The sequence below is a fragment of the Silene latifolia genome, chromosome 3, assembly GCF_048544455.1.
Source record: "Silene latifolia isolate original U9 population chromosome 3, ASM4854445v1, whole genome shotgun sequence".
Taxonomy (NCBI): Eukaryota; Viridiplantae; Streptophyta; class Magnoliopsida; order Caryophyllales; family Caryophyllaceae; genus Silene; species Silene latifolia.
In genome coordinates, this window is record NC_133528.1 from 23,688,885 (window position 1) to 23,706,629 (window position 17,745).

General features: G+C 36.2%; 3 protein-coding genes across 3 annotated transcripts; 2 read left to right on the top strand and 1 right to left on the bottom strand.

Moving 5' to 3' along the window:
- Positions 1-2,699: 2,699 nt before the first annotated feature.
- On the top strand, positions 2,700-9,665 carry LOC141647389 (diacylglycerol kinase 2-like). Its single transcript, XM_074455540.1, has 8 exons — positions 2,700-2,900; positions 4,066-5,257; positions 6,110-6,482; positions 6,563-6,639; positions 7,495-7,614; positions 7,750-7,914; positions 8,442-8,579; positions 9,136-9,665. The coding sequence occupies exons 2-8, from the start codon at positions 4,145-4,147 to the stop codon at positions 9,283-9,285; spliced, it is 2,136 nt and encodes a 711-aa protein (XP_074311641.1). The 5' UTR covers positions 2,700-2,900; positions 4,066-4,144; the 3' UTR covers positions 9,286-9,665.
- Positions 9,666-10,562: 897 nt separating this feature from the next.
- Positions 10,563-12,053, top strand: LOC141648832 (abscisate beta-glucosyltransferase-like). Its single transcript, XM_074457543.1, has one exon. The coding sequence runs from the start codon at positions 10,563-10,565 to the stop codon at positions 12,051-12,053; it is 1,491 nt and encodes a 496-aa protein (XP_074313644.1).
- Positions 12,054-14,177: 2,124 nt separating this feature from the next.
- Positions 14,178-14,513, bottom strand: LOC141648833 (auxin-induced protein X10A-like). Its single transcript, XM_074457544.1, has one exon. It carries the CDS (start codon positions 14,511-14,513, stop codon positions 14,178-14,180), a length of 336 nt encoding a protein of 111 aa, XP_074313645.1.
- Between the last annotated feature and the right edge of the window lie 3,232 nt (positions 14,514-17,745).

Here is a 17,745-nt window from a genome sequence, read left to right on the forward strand (position 1 = left end):
TTAATGGGATTCTCAAATGTCTTTCACTAAAGTTGGACTCTCTATAATCGCTCGAAAAAAGCTTCCTTTATTAATATAGATAGATATATTGATTAATCAAACTCTTAGCAAATTTACTGATAAGATTACTTAAAATCCCCTATCTACTAAAAGAATAGCTGGAACTCTAAATTTTCCCGCCTAAAATTTTAGAATCTAAAATTGGGTTATTATTATTATAGTCTATTTTATAGGTGTATCTTGAACTATAAATGGATATAATCTTTTAATTAGATATATTCATAAATTGAAATGCTCACAATCTGCAAGATTTGCCTCCACGGGTTTTATAATAAAAAATTCATTGATTTTCTAAGAAAATTTAAGAAATTGCGGATCGAAATTACAAAAATTACAAAATAAATAAAATGTTTTAAAATAAAATGATTATGAAAAATGATCTCATTAAAATAGACATTTCTAACCCTACTCAATTCTGTTGATTACTTTTTCAATATTGAGTTTTTTTTCAAATCAAAATATATAGATGACGAACGTATAAAAAATTAATGAATTGTCAAGTTATAAACTAAAAAGTAAAACTTCATATATACCGTGCATAAATTGCACGAGGCCTATACTAATAATATACTAAAATATGAAACCTCTATATATACCGTGCATTGCGCGGGATCTAAACTAATAATAAAACAAAAGTTTAAAAAAAATGTCAAAAGTGACGACACACATACACTGATACACCTCCAGAGTAGTTGTAAGTTGTAACAACAATGTATATCCATGTGACCATGTGACCATGTGTACTACCCGTCCGTCATAAAACAAGCAAGTCACCTTCACATCGTCGGTAAATCTCCCAACCCCCAAAAAACCACGCCGCGTTGGATGCGTATATTGGCATTACTATGAGGCGTCCCTCTCTCTCAACACTAATTTTCATCTAATAAAAATATATGTATTAAACTTATGACGGGTTAATAATTAGAATAAAACATAATCAAAATGCATAGAAAATTAATGTAATCGTCTTATTTGCACAAATGAGATGATATAAAATGCAAACGGATGTGTCCGTTTTAAAAGAGACTTGGTTATTTGATTTTATCAATGTAATTGTCACTTTTAATTTTATTTTAACAACACGATATTTAAGCATAAAAAACTAATATATTTAAATATACAAGTTATTATTATAAAATTTTAGGTTATTAGAATAAAATATTTTTTTTTACATGTCTATAACTAATTTTTTTTGCAATGAGGATCGTTTGTCCCATTTGGTATCCCATTCTATGTCCCACTTAGACCTGGTAAACAGATAAGGTCGTGTCGTATTCGTGTTCGTGTCAATATTAAACGGGTCACCACTACCCCAATCCTAACCCTAACCCGACCAAATTAAATAAACGGGTCATTTGTCTCAACCCTAACCCGACCCATTTAATTTTTCTATAACCCAACCCGACTTGTTTAACCCATTTATCTTTAAGCAGATCATTTTTCACTCACTTAACCCGCTTAACCCAATAAACTAATACAACAAACTACGATTTATTATAAGCCTAATATCCCAAACATGATGACTGAAAATGTTAATTCTTAAGTTGTTTTGTTGAATTATTGACTCAAGCCAAATATATTATGACAATTTTAAATAAATGGGTTATTCGTGTCAGGTTCGTGTCAAAAGACATCAACCCTAACCCGACCCATTTAAGTTTCGTGTCATGTCGTGTCGACCCAATTACTTAAATGGGTCACAACGTCTTGACCCTAACCCGCTAACTTCGTGTAGGGTTCGTGTCTTGTTTTCGGGTCGTGTCAATGATTGCCGCCTCTAGTCCCACTCCATACACATTTTGACACAACAACACGCATTAATATATTTGGTTTATATTTTTTATTTGCAGTAAATGATGTGTCAAAAGATAAGTCGAGTGACACACAGAATGGGACACAAAAGTGGGACAAAGGATCATCGCTCAATTTTTTAGGGCTTTTGGTTATTTGATTAAAAAATTGAGTTATAAGTTATTATTTGAACTTTTGGGTTAAGGGCTGATCTTATGTTATAAGACAGTTCTATAGAATAATTTGTAAACTGAAAATGATCAAACCTAAATCGACCTGATCCATACACAATTGGATTAACCCATTTACCAACTCTAAAAAATCGTACATACCAGACGATTTTGGAAACAAGGTAGCATGGGGGCTTACCGACGTTACCATGACTGAGATGTGTAGATCTAATTTGCCCATACAATTGTCAGGTTGCCATATGGCAAGTCCTGAATCTTAAATCCTAAACCCATAATAAAACAAAGGTTTGAAAACAATGTAAAAGTGACAAGTGAGCACCAAAGTAGTTGTAACAAGAGTGTACATCCATCTGTACTACCCGTCCGTAGTCATAAAACAAGCAAGTCACCCTCACGCCGCGTTGGAAGCGTATATTTGGCATGAAACGTCCCTCTCCCACAACATTAATTTTCGAGTAAGACTGCCCTGTCTAAAGTTAAGACGGATCAAGTAATTAAATAAAACAAAACAAAATGCATAAAAAAAAAAATAATATAATTATCTTATATACACAAATGATATAATATTTAACCCATTTTAATATCGACGAATATATCCATCTTAAAAGAGACTTAATCAGCTTACTATTTAAATCCCACTCCTCACTTTCCTCCCCTCCCCACATTCCTTCGTTCTCCAAATATAAAAATACCTCAAATCACCACATTTCGCTTTCTTTTGACTCCTCTCTTCCTCATTTTATAATACGACTTCCTTTTACCGCCACTACTCTATTTCCTCCATTAAAATATCTTCGATTCTTCTTCACCTTCGTTTCTTCTCTCCTCACGTTCGCTCTTCTTCTCTCTCCTTTTACGGTATCTCCTTCTTCAACCTGACTCTTCCTTTTTTTATTCTTTTTTTTTTTTAAATTGATGTTTTTGTTTTTGATATGCTCTTATGATCTATAGATCTCTTCTAATTATGTTGAATTTTAATTGAGATTTGTTCGAGATCAATCGCAGTATGTAATTTCGCTTTAATTTTCGCATGTCGTGTTGTTTACCTGTTCAAATTATTTTGAATTTTGATTACGTATGTTTCTGTATTCAAATTATGTTTAATTCTGAATCATATTTGTTTAAAATCAATCACTATGTGTAATTTTCGCATGTCGCATTGTTTATGTGGTGGAAGTATGATTGCGATTTGTATGATATCAATCACGCTATGTAAATTTAGCACCTCATACTGTTTATGAGGTCGAATTATGTCGAGTTTTGATTGCGATTTTTTATAGAGCAATAACAGTATCATTTACGCTTTAATTTTCGCGTCATGTATCATGTATGTGCTCGAAATATGTTGAATATTGATTGAGATTTGTTTTAAGATCAATCACAGTATTATTTCCGCTTTAATTTTTGCCTGTCGTATTGTTTATGTGTTCGAATTATGTTGTAATTTTATTGCGATTTGTTTGAGAGCAATAACGGTGTAATTTCCAGTTTTGGTTTTCTGATGTGTTATTGTTTTATGTGACTGTGTTTTTCAAAGAGACAGAGAAATTATACTGTTGCTTTTGCGGATTAAATTGCTAATTATTTTTCTGAAATTGTGTTATGTTTCTCAACATTATTTAGCTGGTAATGGCTTTCTGCTATGTGTTTATTTTGTTAATTACCTAGATTTTGACTATGACGATGTCCAATATTATCATCACAAATTCTCATTATAGACGGGAAATATCTGTCTATAGTTATAGACGGACCAAATATCCACCCACTTTAAGCATAAGACAAGCAACCAGTTGCATGGTGGGGCCCAAAAATGTACCACTTTAAGCATATTTGACCCGTCTTTCACTTTCGACGGATATATCCGTCTATAGTGAGACTAATTGTATTATCATTGCAGTTGTCAGAATTAGAAATTTTTATATTAAATAACATTTATGTAGGAATTGGGAAGTTGAGTATGATAAAACTGGCTTTATAGTTGAAGTAAATGTGACTTCTTATGTACGGTTATTGCTGTGTTCAGATCTTGCCGATCTTCAAGTGCAGAGAGTATTTGTACATGATGTTTATAAGGAGACACTGATGTTATAGTTAGAGGCACAATGTTCGATTTTGATTTTTCGATCGCGAGGTTATTGGCTGTGTCCGATGCTTTTGGTCCTGTTTTATTTGGATGGCTAGTGACGGGATCGTTTGGGATTCTGGCTCTTGTGTTTGCGTTCCTTAAGTGGCAAAGGAAAACATCTTTAAATTGGGTTAAAGCTGCTGCCAGAGCGAAGAAAAAAGCATGGAAAAAGCTAAGGGTGCCACTGTCACATCACACATGGGTAGAAGACTATGGCGGTGGTGAACATCCATCCACGTGTTGCGTTTGTCTGACTTCTCTGTCAATTTCACAATGCGTAGGCACAAAAGCGGTTCTAAACACCCCTGTTCATCGTTGTGCTGTTTGTGGGGTAGCATCTCATTTCTATTGCTCACAGTATGCAGCAAAGGATTGCAAGTGTTTCGCCCAAGCTGGTCACGGCCATGTGCAACATCATTGGTCAGAAAGATGGGTCAAGATGGATGATAATCCTGATTCTTCTGCATTCTGTTTTTACTGTGATGAGCCTTGTGGCGTCCCTTTGCTTAACTCTTCTCCGACATGGAACTGCATGTGGTGTCAGCGTCTCATACATGTCTCATGTCACGCTAAGATGTCCAAAGACATGGGGGATGTTTGCGATTTGGGTCCTCATAGAGATATTATTCTTTCTCCTTTATGTGTGAAAGAAGTTGATGGAGGATCCTTGAGAGGCTTTAGTTCGATCAGAGAAGAACTTATAGCATCTTCTATCCGTGGAGAAATGCGAAAAAGACGCCAACGCGGCAAAAATGGACCAGCTCGCTCTCTTAGCAATAAGTTCCAGGATGCTTCTGACTCCCCTCTGGGTTATGTGCTTAATGGCATAGCCTCTCTGAAAAAATGTTATAGTGAGAAAAACATGGACTTCCTCTCTAGAAATGCAAAAGCACATGCTTTAAAGGGACCTAATCCTGGATTTATAAAAAAGAAGTGTGGAACAGTGACATATGGCAAAGCCAAGAAGTACAAGCTTGTTGACCTGCCAAAGGATGCTCAACCTATCTTGGTTTTTATCAATACTCGAAGCGGTGCCCAGAATGGACCTTCTCTCAGGAGGAGATTGAATATGATGCTGAATCCTGCACAGGTAACTAATTGGTCTTTCCGTTGCCAAATGATGCTCAACCTATCTTGTTTGTATACTTTTGCTACTTTACCTGTCCAAGTAATGGACATCAAAGACAGTCTCAGAATTGCAATTTTCATGAAAAGCACCCTATTAGTCCTTCACCATGCTTTCTTTCAAAGAAGTTTGAACCTTTTACCACCTATCCTTAAATTTGTGGGTCATTTAGATACCGTAACTACCATGACTTACTGAGGTCACTTTCCTATCCAGAAGTTATTACTCAAGGGAAACTTCCTGCAGTTTTATAGAAACTGCAATGCATTTATGGGCATGGTTGACTGTCATATGCTATCATCTTCCTTTTGGGAAGGTTTTTGGAGAATTATTATTCATAAGATTTTCTTTCTTGATGCTTGTAAGCAGTAGAGGACCAGAATTTAGACTTTGGAGTAGCAATACTTGTATGAGCAGTTTTTTTTTGTCTAATAAGAGGTGATCAGGTGGGTACAAATGTACAATGAAGGAGGAAAGGCATTTCAAACTCGAGGGCGAGGTTTAGCGTATCCAATAGCTAATACCTTATTCGTAACCATCAGTACCTAATACTCTAGGTTGAGCACACCGTTATTTCCCCCCGACGCCTGAACAGTTCTCACTTTTCTTAGTTACCCAAAGTAGAGGCCGGCCTAAGGGGTGTCCATATTGTTTTATATGAAAATATTTTCTCCGCCTTTACTTGGAACTTGGAAGTGTACATCATTTTTGGAATTATTCTTTGATTTACTAAATTCCTCATCTTATGGCAATTCGATAGGTTTCTCTTTGCACTATACTGTGATTTAGTATCATCTTATTACCTTTCCGTGTCAGGTCTTGGAACTGAATTCCTCCCAGGGTCCGGAGGCTGGTTTGAAGTTATTTAGCAGTGTACCAAACTTCAGAGTATTAGTATGCGGTGGAGATGGTACTGTTGCATGGGTTCTTGATGCAATTCAGAAGTTGAACTTTGAGTCACCTCCCCCTGTCTCTATCCTGCCGCTGGGTACAGGAAATGATCTTGCAAGGGTTCTACAATGGGGAGGAGGTTTCTCCAAATTTGAGGGACCTGGTTTAAGCAACATTTTGCATGATGTTAATCATGCAGCAGTCACAGTTGTGGATCGCTGGAAAGTTGACATCAAAGAAGAAACCCCAAATGAGGAGCCAAATAAAGTACACTCAAAATATATGATGAACTATCTAGGTACTTATCAAGGTCATCGCTTTTATTTCTCTTCTCACAATTGGCTTCAATCTCTTATTCATTTTTATTACAAATTACAGGCATTGGATGTGATGCAAAGGTCGCTTATGAATTTCATGTCAATCGGGAGGAAAATCCTGAGAAGTATTACAGTCAGGTAATGGCATATCTTCTCTACCCACCCATCCGCTGCTATGCTCCTCCTTAACTTCGCACACACACATACCAGAAATGTAAAATAGTCTATAGTCTGAGCCTTTGTGTGTCTTGTCCTGTCTCCTGTATTATGCACTCATGATCAATTGTGACATGTTATATAAAATTCCCTTTCATCATGCAGTTTTTATTATGTTCACAAGTGCATGTCATGATGCCAAGCGTTTGCTTAAAACTAAATTGCAGATTGTACTTTGAGCTGGTTGGTGCCTAACTACCTCTGTTATTTTTTCAACTGCCTGCTAGCTTTTCCTTGTGGATACTTTCCTGGCTGTTTCCATGCATGGTTTTATATTACTCCCTCCACCCTATTTCCTATAGTCCTCCTTTGAATAAAGGTCAAAGTGATGAAATAGCATCATTACCCTTTGACCAAAATAAAATGCAGGTAGTATAATTGGAATGGAATATAGTACTTGCAAAATACTTAACTAGGGGAAACATGTGTTCATCATTATTCTATTTCACTAGATTTAGAGAAGCAACAATTGTTTTTGGACAACCTTAACAGGAACTAGGGATATTATTATTTGGCTGGAGCCTAGAGGGAATAGTTTTCACTTTTCAGTTATCTCGAGTGCTATCAACTTTTTCTACCTCATTTTCAGTTCTATCTCTGCGTGCTTTGCAAATCATTTTTACCATTAGGCATTAAAATCACTTTATAATAGCATTTTCCGTATTTTCTTAAGATAGCCAAGCAAAGTTCAACTTACGGAGCATAGTGGGGGATGAACTAGAAATATAGATCATCATCCTTTTATGTTAATGTGTACTGATTAATAGTTCTTGGCAGTTTGTGAACAAGTTGCGGTATGCTAGGGAAGGTGCCAGAGATATGATGGATAGAGCATGTGCCGATTTACCATGGCAAGTATGGCTTGAAGTTGATGGGAAAGACATTTCAATACCTAAGGTTTGTGGTAACTACCCACTTTAATTTTATGGATCTAAAACTTACATTGGCAGTATGAAGCTATCAACTTCCTTCCTTTTATAACACCAGTAATATGGTAATTAAATTGATGATTTTAATTTCTTACCCTTGTAGGATGCTGAAGGATTAATTGTTCTCAACATCGGTAGCTACATGGGTGGTGTAGACCTTTGGCAAAATGACTGTGAGCATGATGATGACTTCACTCGTCAGTCCATGCATGATAAAATGCTCGAGGTTGTCTGCGTCTCTGGAGCATGGCACCTTGGGAAACTGCAGGTACTAAATCATACTTCCTATGTTAATATTACTAGTTGTATCTATACAATGAAACCATGTAATGCTGTATTCCTCGTTCCTCATTTAATAAATAGGGTTATTGACGTGGTGTATTTAGTCTATTGTACTTGCCAATTACATAACTGTTGTAATTCTTAGAAGTGTGGTAGAAACATATATCAAGCTGTTACCATGTTCACCCGAGACCCGTCATCCTCTGGCCATCAAAGGGAGCTTCTAGTACATTGTATAAATGATCTTGCAGCTATAATTTGGAAACCATAGAAGTAGATGCAAGTATTTTTTGAAGTTCCAATGGCGTATTCTCTTCACGTGTGTCCCCTTAGTGAGCTGTTCCTCCAATTTGCTACGTGCTCTATTCAAGCCATTTCACTACATTTTTCAAAATCCGGGGTACATAGTTTGAGTAATGTAGTGAATGGGAGTGAACAGGGGAAGTATTAGCTTAGCCATGTGACTGGATTATTGAATATTGATCAGGTGCTGATACTTTCTTGTGTGTACAGGTTGGCCTTTCTCAAGCCAGAAGGTTGGCCCAGGGGAGTTTTATAAGAATACATATTTCCAGCCCTTTTCCAGTTCAAATAGATGGAGAACCATTTATTTTGAAGCCTGGCTGCCTAGAAATCTCGCACAATAAACAGGTACCATGTGAAACAAATTACTCTTCTTGGTTCTCTTGTCTTTTTGGGATATGCTGTTAAGTGCCAATCGGAAATTTAGTTGGTCTGATCATCCAGAATTAAAGTATGTTCGTTTCATTTGGATTGAGTTCAACTTAAATCAAATCAATCTTTCTTTAATAAATACAGTTCTTCATTTCATTGTGTCAAGTTGTTATATCTATGATTATTTAATTCAGCTTTTGTCGATACATATCAAAATTATTCCAACCTGTTCAATTCAGCTTCAATGTTCAATCAATACAATTCTCAGACGGAAAGAACAGGCTTAGGTGATTGATTGTCATTTTCTCACTAGTGTAAATTGCCATGTCCTGATATCTCCGTAAACCATCTTACGCGCTTGCTTTATGGATCAAATACCTGACTCCACTAACATGGGATTTCTTGGCTTTTAATGTTGAAGATATTACCACATCCCCCAAAAAATTTCCTCCACGGGATAAATACAAGTTGCCTCCATTATATTAAAGTAGTGACAGTGCATCTTATTGTTTTGGTAATTTGTGATTTGTAGGTGTTTATGTTAAGGAAGACATCTGAGGAACCAAAAGCCCTTGCAGCCGCCATTATGTCAGAAGTTTTGTTGGATGCTGAGTGTAAAGGCATCATCAACTCCTCTCAGAAGCGAGTGTTGCTTGAGCAGATAGCTCTACGTCTTTCATAGTGTAAATTTACGCAACCACCCTTTTATCTTTTTGCTCGGTTTCTCTAGCACTAATGTTCCCATCTAGTCCTAACAAGCAGTACAGGATAGGAGAGAGACTGTCTCGGTTCCTCTTACCTCTTCTTTTGACGTAGCAACCATGAAAGGTACGCAGTCGTATAAAAAAGGTATAGTTTCACTTTTGGCCCATAAAATGGAGCGAATTTTGGTGTGGTTTTTTGACGGCATATATATACAGAGTATATAGGTTGGTTTTTTGAGATTAGGTGATGTAATTGTGTAGTGATTATACACAAGAGTACGAATATCTTACACGGCTTGCAGAGTCCCTATATAATGTGTCTTCCAAGTTATTCATGTTAATTGCTGGGTGCTGTAAATTTCTATGTTTTTGCCTTCCTTTTTCTTTGTAAGCGTCCATTCATTTACTCGTATTGGATCTCTGCCGAGGATGACCTCTTTGCATTGTGCGAGAGTATAAGTTGGGAGTTTGGGATCATTTGCCCAGTCCTTGTGTAGCATAACCTGTGTCTCATACCAAAAATGGGATATTGACGTTGACGATAATCTTCTCTTGTGCTCTTCCTTTGTGCCTTGTGTCGACTGTGATTTCATTTATGCCTTTTGTTTTGCACTCCATAGAGTTTTTTTCTTCTTTGGAACCATACCATTTCAGAGTAACATATATCTACAGGACACAATTGTTGGAGAGTATGTATGACTATCACTTTAAAAACTGACCACAACTTTAAGAATTATCGTTTGTATAGACTATAAGAAAGTAGACTCGACTCGAATTTTCTCAAGCTTGTGCCCAAGTTATTATTGTTTACTTTTGTTTCCAGCTTTTCTCGCCCAGAAACAAATAAAATACAAAATAACATATACGGAGTATGTGAGAACAAAAGATAAGATTAAAAAGAAAAAAATCATTAGCGGATTTAGCACTATTGTTTTTGGCAGCGGTAAAAAGATGAATCGATATTTAGGCTCTTAGAGCCCTTATTACATTCATAATCAAACATATGAATAAACCATATTGTTTTTTACTCTTAAGCTGAATAAATTTGCAAATATTATGATAGTGCCAGTTCCAGTCCTTGCAATAGTCAAAGGAAAAAGATGTTACCTTTCACCCTTGCCCAATGCCCACGCACCCCACGTGAACCACGAGCTCAAACCCATTTGTCATCACACTTATTATAGCTGCTTCGAAATGCTTACTTCATAATAAAACAAAAACAAAAAAAACTTGAGAAAAATCAATCCTAGAGAAAATGAACACAAGTAACAGCAATAGCAAAGTGAAGATGTATTTCTTCCCATACATAGCAGGAGGCCATCTTCTTCCCATGATCGACATTGCTCGATTCTTCGCTTCATCTCATCCTAATGTTCAAGCCACCATCATCACCACTCCTAAAACCGCTTTACTTTTCCAATCCTCCATTGACCATGACCGTGAAGCAGGCTACAACATTTCCTTCCATACCCTCGACTTAGGCCTACCTGACGAGGACGAAAACTTCCTTGACACTTTGTCTCATGACCAAAGAACCAAGGTCTTGACTGCCTTCAAGAACCTTAAGAAGCCACTTGAAATGTTGCTTACGGATTCTCGTCCTGATTGTTTCGTTTGTGATTTGATGCATTCGTGGACGCTGGATATCGCTGATGATGCCAGCGTCCCGTGGGTTGTGTTCCACAGCACGAGTTTGTTCTTACTTTGGGCTGAGGATTGCTTGACCCGGCTCAAGCCCCAGCATAATGTAGGCTCGGATGAGGAACCGTTCCTTCTTGGTGGGTCGGAAATGAATGATCAAGTTTGGTTCACTAGGTTGCGGTTACCTGTCTGGCATAGGGCGAATAATGGCGAGACTAAGGACGAGTTTTTACCGATTAATTTGATTAAAAAGACGTGTAAGAGGAGTTACGCAGTGGTTGTAAATAGTTGTTCTGATTTGGAAGGTGAATATCGCTCCGCAGCACAAAATGCAGTCGGAGCTAGTCGGGTTTGTATGGTGGGTCCGGCGAGTTTATACTCGACGAGGAATAATAGTGACTCGAAGGTTCAATCTACGGTGAAAGAAAGTATTCTCGAGTGGCTCGGGTCAAAAGAGGTTAATTCCGTTGTGTATGTTAGCTTCGGCAGTGAAGCTAACTTGAGTAAGGAGCAATTTCATGAAATTGCCTACGGGCTTGAGGGTTCGGGTCAACCCTTTATTTGGGTCCACCTAAGGCCCAATTTGTTTAAGGACCAAAGTGAAGACGGTTGGTTTCCTGAAGGGTTCGAGGCTCGAATAAAGGAATCGAACCAAGGGCTAGTAATTAAAGGGTGGGCACCCCAATTGGTGATATTGAATCATGTTAGTTTGGGTGCGTTTGTGACGCATTGTGGATGGAACTCGTCACTTGAAGGGATTAGTAATGGGGTGCCCGTGATCACATGCCCGCTCACGTTGGATCAATTCTATATTGAGAGTTTTATGGTGGATGTGATGAAGGTTGGGATTAGGGTTGGGAATGAGGAGTGGGTGGTATCAAATGCGCCACCAAAGGTCACGGTCACACGAGATAAACTCGAGGCGGCCGTGAGGAAGATGATGAGTGGTGGGGAGGAGGTGGATGAAATGAGGAGAAAGGTGAAAGAGTATGCTAAGAAGTGTGAAATGGCTATTCAACAAGGAGGGTCTTCCTATCAAGATGCATATTCACTTGTTGAAGAGCTCAAGGCTCTCAAAGAGGGAAATGGAAAGGAAAATATATGAGAGTATAATATGTCGGATTGTAATCAGCATTAAAATCGCCCTTATGACTCCCTTTACACCCGAAAAATTAGCGTAATCCAATAATATTTTATCGCTTTTTTTTAACGGAAAACACTAGCTTGCAAAAATAAGGAGGTATAGATTTATTTTGCTATGGTTTTATTTTGATCTGTACCCAAAGAAGAGTCATTTAGTACTTAGTAGATATGTTTCTAAATTGTCCCCCCTATTGAAAAATTGATCCAAATGTATGTTTATGGGAAGCAAATTAAGGGTCCGTTTGGATTGAAGGAATTGGAGAGAAGGGGAGGGGAGGGAAAGGGAGGGATTTAATTTCCTTTGTTTGGATAAAAAATATGGGAGAAAGGAAATGGAAGGGGAGAGAAATGAGAGGACTTATTTTCCCTCCTATAGAACAAATTATAATCTTTCCAAGGGTGGCAAGATTTGGAAAGAAAACATTATTTGGACTCTAATTATACCACTACCATCCTTCAATCCTCCATCCATTCTTCATCTCCCTCCTTCCTCCCCTTCCATTTCCCTTCATAATTTTTGTTATCCAAACACCCACATTCCATTTGCCCTCCCCTTTTCTCCCCTCCCTTCACCTCCCCTCACTCCCCCTCCCCTCCCTTTCCCTCCTAAAATTGTATCCAAACGGACCCTAAGAGTAACATTTACAAATTGGCAAAAAGAAGAGTTTTATGAGCCTTGCTCTATGGGGCCTGCATTCTTAAGGATTGCTTGGGCTCTTTATAGAAGGAATCACTCTATGTCTATTGGTTCTCTATAAAATTACGTTACAGTAGGGATGAGCAAAATCGTATGCCCAGTACAATTTTAAAAACCGTATCATGTATTGTGTTATGCATAAGGGTAAAGCCATTACATGGGATATCGGCTTTGCGTACATGAGATGTATTGTTCGCTTATAATTTTGTGTTTTTTATATGCACATAGCAAAACAATTACGAAGGATAGCGACTTTACTCCGAAATTCTATGAGGACATGTTAGTATGTTACCAATTTACTAATTTACCTATAAATAATATAGTAGATCTCACTTTAGATAGCTAATTCCGTCTTAAAAAGACATGTTAAAATGTAAGATACTTTAATTAAACCGGAGTTTCATAAGTCATAACTGATTCGAGAGTCTTTCGAATATCATACAACCACCAAATTTAAATATTGTCATTTTCAATATACTTACTCCCATCTTTGAAAATAGACCAAAATCATAAAGAAGTCTTCATCTTAATGAATTGGAAATGGCAACAATTAAATCGAGAGGATATATATAGTATAGGGCTTCTAGATACAAAGCATGCGTGGAATAATAACACTAGAATTTTCACATTATAAAGTCAACATTCGAGACCCAACACCACACTCATTATTGTTTTTTTCTTCTTGGCTGGGACATCTACACCTTTCACTACTTATCTTTAATATTCTTTAGCATCCACCCACAGTAACGACTTTATAACATAAATCATAAATTAAATTAATTAAAATTAATAAAATACATTGGCAAATGATCCAAGTACACATAGAAGTACTACATAGTACATGGCACATACATTACATACATGATTTAAAAAATACGATTATTCACCTATAATTTTTTTTTGTGTAAGGCCGTGTTGCACAAGATTTAGTACTACAAGCCTATACATAAGTGCGAATCCTTTGATAATCACAAGATTCAAGGAACGAAACTACTAAAAAACACACAAGTTCTTTATTGTTAATGAAAGAGTCCGAATTTAAACTCAGACAGGGCATTACCATGAACAACAGGTAATGTTACAAGAAAAACTCGAAAAAAGATTGGAAAATTATGATAAAAACTTTGAAATTTCAATCCACGAGCGGGCACGAGTACTAGTGTCCCTAAAACTCTGCTAGTCTCCCTAATTCCACCACTGTAATCATGTACTTGGTGTACTCATATTTGAATTGATATAATATAAAAGCCAAGAAAATAAAGAAAGGGCAAGAAAATATACAAGAAAGTAAAGTAGATGATGAGCTTTATTGAATATAGCGTTGGAGAAGCATGAATCAGACTACAAAATAAACCTCTCTCTAACACATTCAAATATTCAATATACTTACTAACAAGAGCGAAAAGACAAAGCATGATTAACGTAATGACGATGATGATGATGATGATGATTACTACTATTATGTTGTTGATGAGCAGGATGAATAGTTGAGTTATTTTCCCTCTCAATTCGCCATCGAAGATCAAGAAAATCATCAATGGAACAAGGCCGCTTCAGCGGTCCGTCGACATGGTACCCGTAAACTTCACGAGCTCTATCCAACAGATTCATAAACAAAGGATGATATATCAAATTTATTGGTATCTCTAATCTTTGATGACCATTTTCACCTTCTTCTTCTTCTAACCCTACTTGCACCACCATCCATCCTTTCTTTACCTTCATCTTTTTTTTTTGGAATTTTTTGTTGAAGATTTATAATAAAGATATAATAATTAAGAAGATTATATTATTTTTTGTGATTTTTTTGTAAAAGTTTTTGGAAGAGAGATGTGTTGAATTATGAGGGAAGAGTAAGAAGTGGTTGTATATATAGTAGGAGTGAATGGGAGAAATAAGTCGGCTTCGTACGTGTGTTTACGGAATTCACAAAAGGCTTAAAAAGAGACCGTCTCTCAGGAAATTTAGGGGACGGAATTATTTAATTATGGTCCTTTTCTAAGTCTTGGGTAGTGGCCTGTGGGTACGTGTATGATAGAGCAATGTTACATATTTTATACTATTCTTTTTATTTTTCTATACAACAAAGTATTCGTTTTAGAAAAAGAAAAAATTACTCCAAACAATTTGAAACATATTTTGTAGAATCTTTATTTTTAATTTTCATAGGAGGCGGTTAGGTAATATTTTATTCGTCATACAAGTTTTTAATTCTTATATTCTCTATTCATTTTCAGTAATCTTTGGGGTTGTTTAGTTGCCTTCCAAATTTATAAGAATTAGAAAATCATGGGAAGTAGCTAAATGAAGGTTTATTTGTTGCCCAATTTATGAGAAATAGAACTTCCTATGAAACTCCAATTCCTACATAATGTAGGAAGTCACTTACATAGTAGTGGGAGTTCCCACATGAAGTCAAGTTCTCACATCCAACCAAACAAGATTTTTACAATTCACATCATTTTCGACTTCACATGAATTTAATCTTTCCGGGAATTCTATCTTCCCATGGTGAACCAAACGACTCCTTTGTATAATGCTAATAACGACTACTGTATTTTATAGTACGAAGACTAATTTTTTAGTTGATCACGACCCTTTTTATTTGTGTATTATTTTTGACTATTTTATATTCCAAATTTTCTTTAGGTTTTTTCACTTTCAATTGCAGAATTGTTTTATAAGGTAACTTGTGTTTATTGTAAGACCGCCTTACAACTTTACATGAAACTTACTCAAATTACTCCGTACAATGGTAGAAAATACGATGAAATTGAAAAAACATACTCCGTATTAAAACGTGAGAATAAATAAACACGGAGTACATAGTTAAATAAAGAAAAAAATGTAGGCTTAAGTTAAACCTACAATTCGCATAGTTACTGTTACATGGTCAATGACTCAAAGGACTATACCAACTAAAAACGATTTAAAATTTGGTCGTGTTTACGCTGATTAAGATGTAAAAGAGTGGGATTACGTTGTAATTTGACTTGGCCATTTGAAGTATTGAGGAGCCTTCTTTATTCAAATTTGGTACCTAGATTTTGGCTTAATTTTAAAGGCACAAATTCTTATAAAGAAACTACTTTGTGGTAAGATTATTGTGGTAGCTCTTACACAATAAATACAAGTAATTTTTAACGATTTTTACCAGGTGCATTCTTTTTAAAATATACGTGGTATCTCTAACTTTTATCATTAACCATCGTTATAACCATAAACTTTTATTAAGTCAATTTGTTCTATTAATTGACAACATGCCTCCTTATTTATCTTTTATTTTTATTTTTATTTAATCATATAATTAACCTTTAATGATATTACTCCCTTCGTTTCGGTCAATTTTTGTCCTTTGATTTTGGCACAAAGACTAAGAAAATGGGGGAGGGCTAATATAAGATAATAAATGGACCAAGTTGGGTATAAAAGACCAAATTGCTCATCAAATACAATACTAGAATAGAAAAAAAAAACAACAATTAACTGAGACAACCCAAAATAAAATAGAACAACAAATAACCATAACCACCCACAAAAAGTTCATTTCCATCCCACGGACCAACCACAAAATCTCATTATAGACGGCACATATCCATTTATAACTAAAGACGAGCCAAATACAATACCACATTCCTAATAACACAAACAACAAGTTGGGGCAAAAAATATCACCACTTTCAAGCTATTTGACCCGTCTTTAGTTATAGACAGATATATTTTCAAGACTATATCCGTCTATAGCAAAACTAGCTGCCAACCAACATCCACCTTCTTCCGTCCTTACTACCCAATGCCCCCACTTTACACACTTTAATTACACAATTATCTAAATCTGAGTGAATCATAGCTAAAGTGGCCGGAGATATAGATGGTTTGCGTAAGTGAGGACCCAAATTAAAGTTAGTGATGATGGAGTGGTTGATCGGGTTGGGTTAAGAAGACGGTAGGGTGTGGGGATGTGTGTATATTGCCAAGAATGAAACGTTATTGGTAAGAGCAGTATATGTTGCTGGCGAGAATCGAAATTAAAACAATGGTTGATGAGGGTGCTAATATGACAAGGCCGGGCAAGGTATGCAAAAATTAACTTGGTGGTGGTGTGACTGAGATTAGGCAAAAATTCTTGTTTACAACCGTTGTATCTAACTTGTAAACGAGAATAATTTTTAATGAGAGTGTAAAATCATTCACATTAATACTTTTTGGGGGGTTAGTGGTGTATAACACCCCGTCATTATTTGTAACTTACAACCGTTGTAAGAAAATTACTAATACAGATATTGTGATCCTTAAAATGAAAAGTTAGTTACTACATTGTTTTATATATTTTTGGTGTAAACCTGCATTGCACAAGAATTAGTACTAAAAGCCTAAAAATATGGATTGATCCTTTAAGAAACAAAATTACTAAACAAATATACATAACGAGCTCATTATTTTGTGGTGGAGTCACCATTTAAAATTAGGCGAGGTGGATCGGTATCGTTAAAGAGAAACTTTAAAAAAGTTCGAAAATTTGATTATGATTGAAATTTTCACCGGTCAGCACCTAGCCCACCGCAACTGTTGCGTTTGTGCCTTGATTCTGTTAGTCGTCGTTCGAACGACTATGCGGTATCCGTATCTGTTATTGTGCTAGGTCTGTCTTGGTCTTTTATTAGGTCATTCTGTATTAGGTCTTAGAAAATATTATATAAACTCTCTAAGCCTCTACCTAGCAGTCATACCGTCTGAATCTGTAATCTGAAAACTCCTCACAAATCAATAAAACTCTCCCTTCTACCCTGTGGACGAAGCTAACACACCGTTAGTGAACCACGTAAATCTATGCGTTTGCGTCTTTATTGTTCTTTTATTTGTTCTTTCTTGTTTTTGTTATAACATCAACCATACTAGCCCTTCCTTAATTCCACCACTGTTTATTGTTGGGTGATTTCACATACATAACTCAAAT

Excerpts from the sequence above, each read along its gene's own strand:
- LOC141647389 (XM_074455540.1), top strand. The coding sequence starts at position 4,145 with ATGTTCGATTTTGATTTTTCGATCGCGAGGTTATTGGCTGTGTCCGAT. Across the intron at positions 7,615-7,749 it reads AAGACATTTCAATACCTAAG|GATGCTGAAGGATTAATTGT; the intron begins GTTTGTGGTAAC and ends TTACCCTTGTAG. Across the intron at positions 8,580-9,135 it reads AAATCTCGCACAATAAACAG|GTGTTTATGTTAAGGAAGAC; the intron begins GTACCATGTGAA and ends TGTGATTTGTAG.
- LOC141648832 (XM_074457543.1), top strand. The coding sequence starts at position 10,563 with ATGAACACAAGTAACAGCAATAGCAAAGTGAAGATGTATTTCTTCCCA.
- LOC141648833 (XM_074457544.1), bottom strand. The coding sequence starts at position 14,513 with ATGAAGGTAAAGAAAGGATGGATGGTGGTGCAAGTAGGGTTAGAAGAA.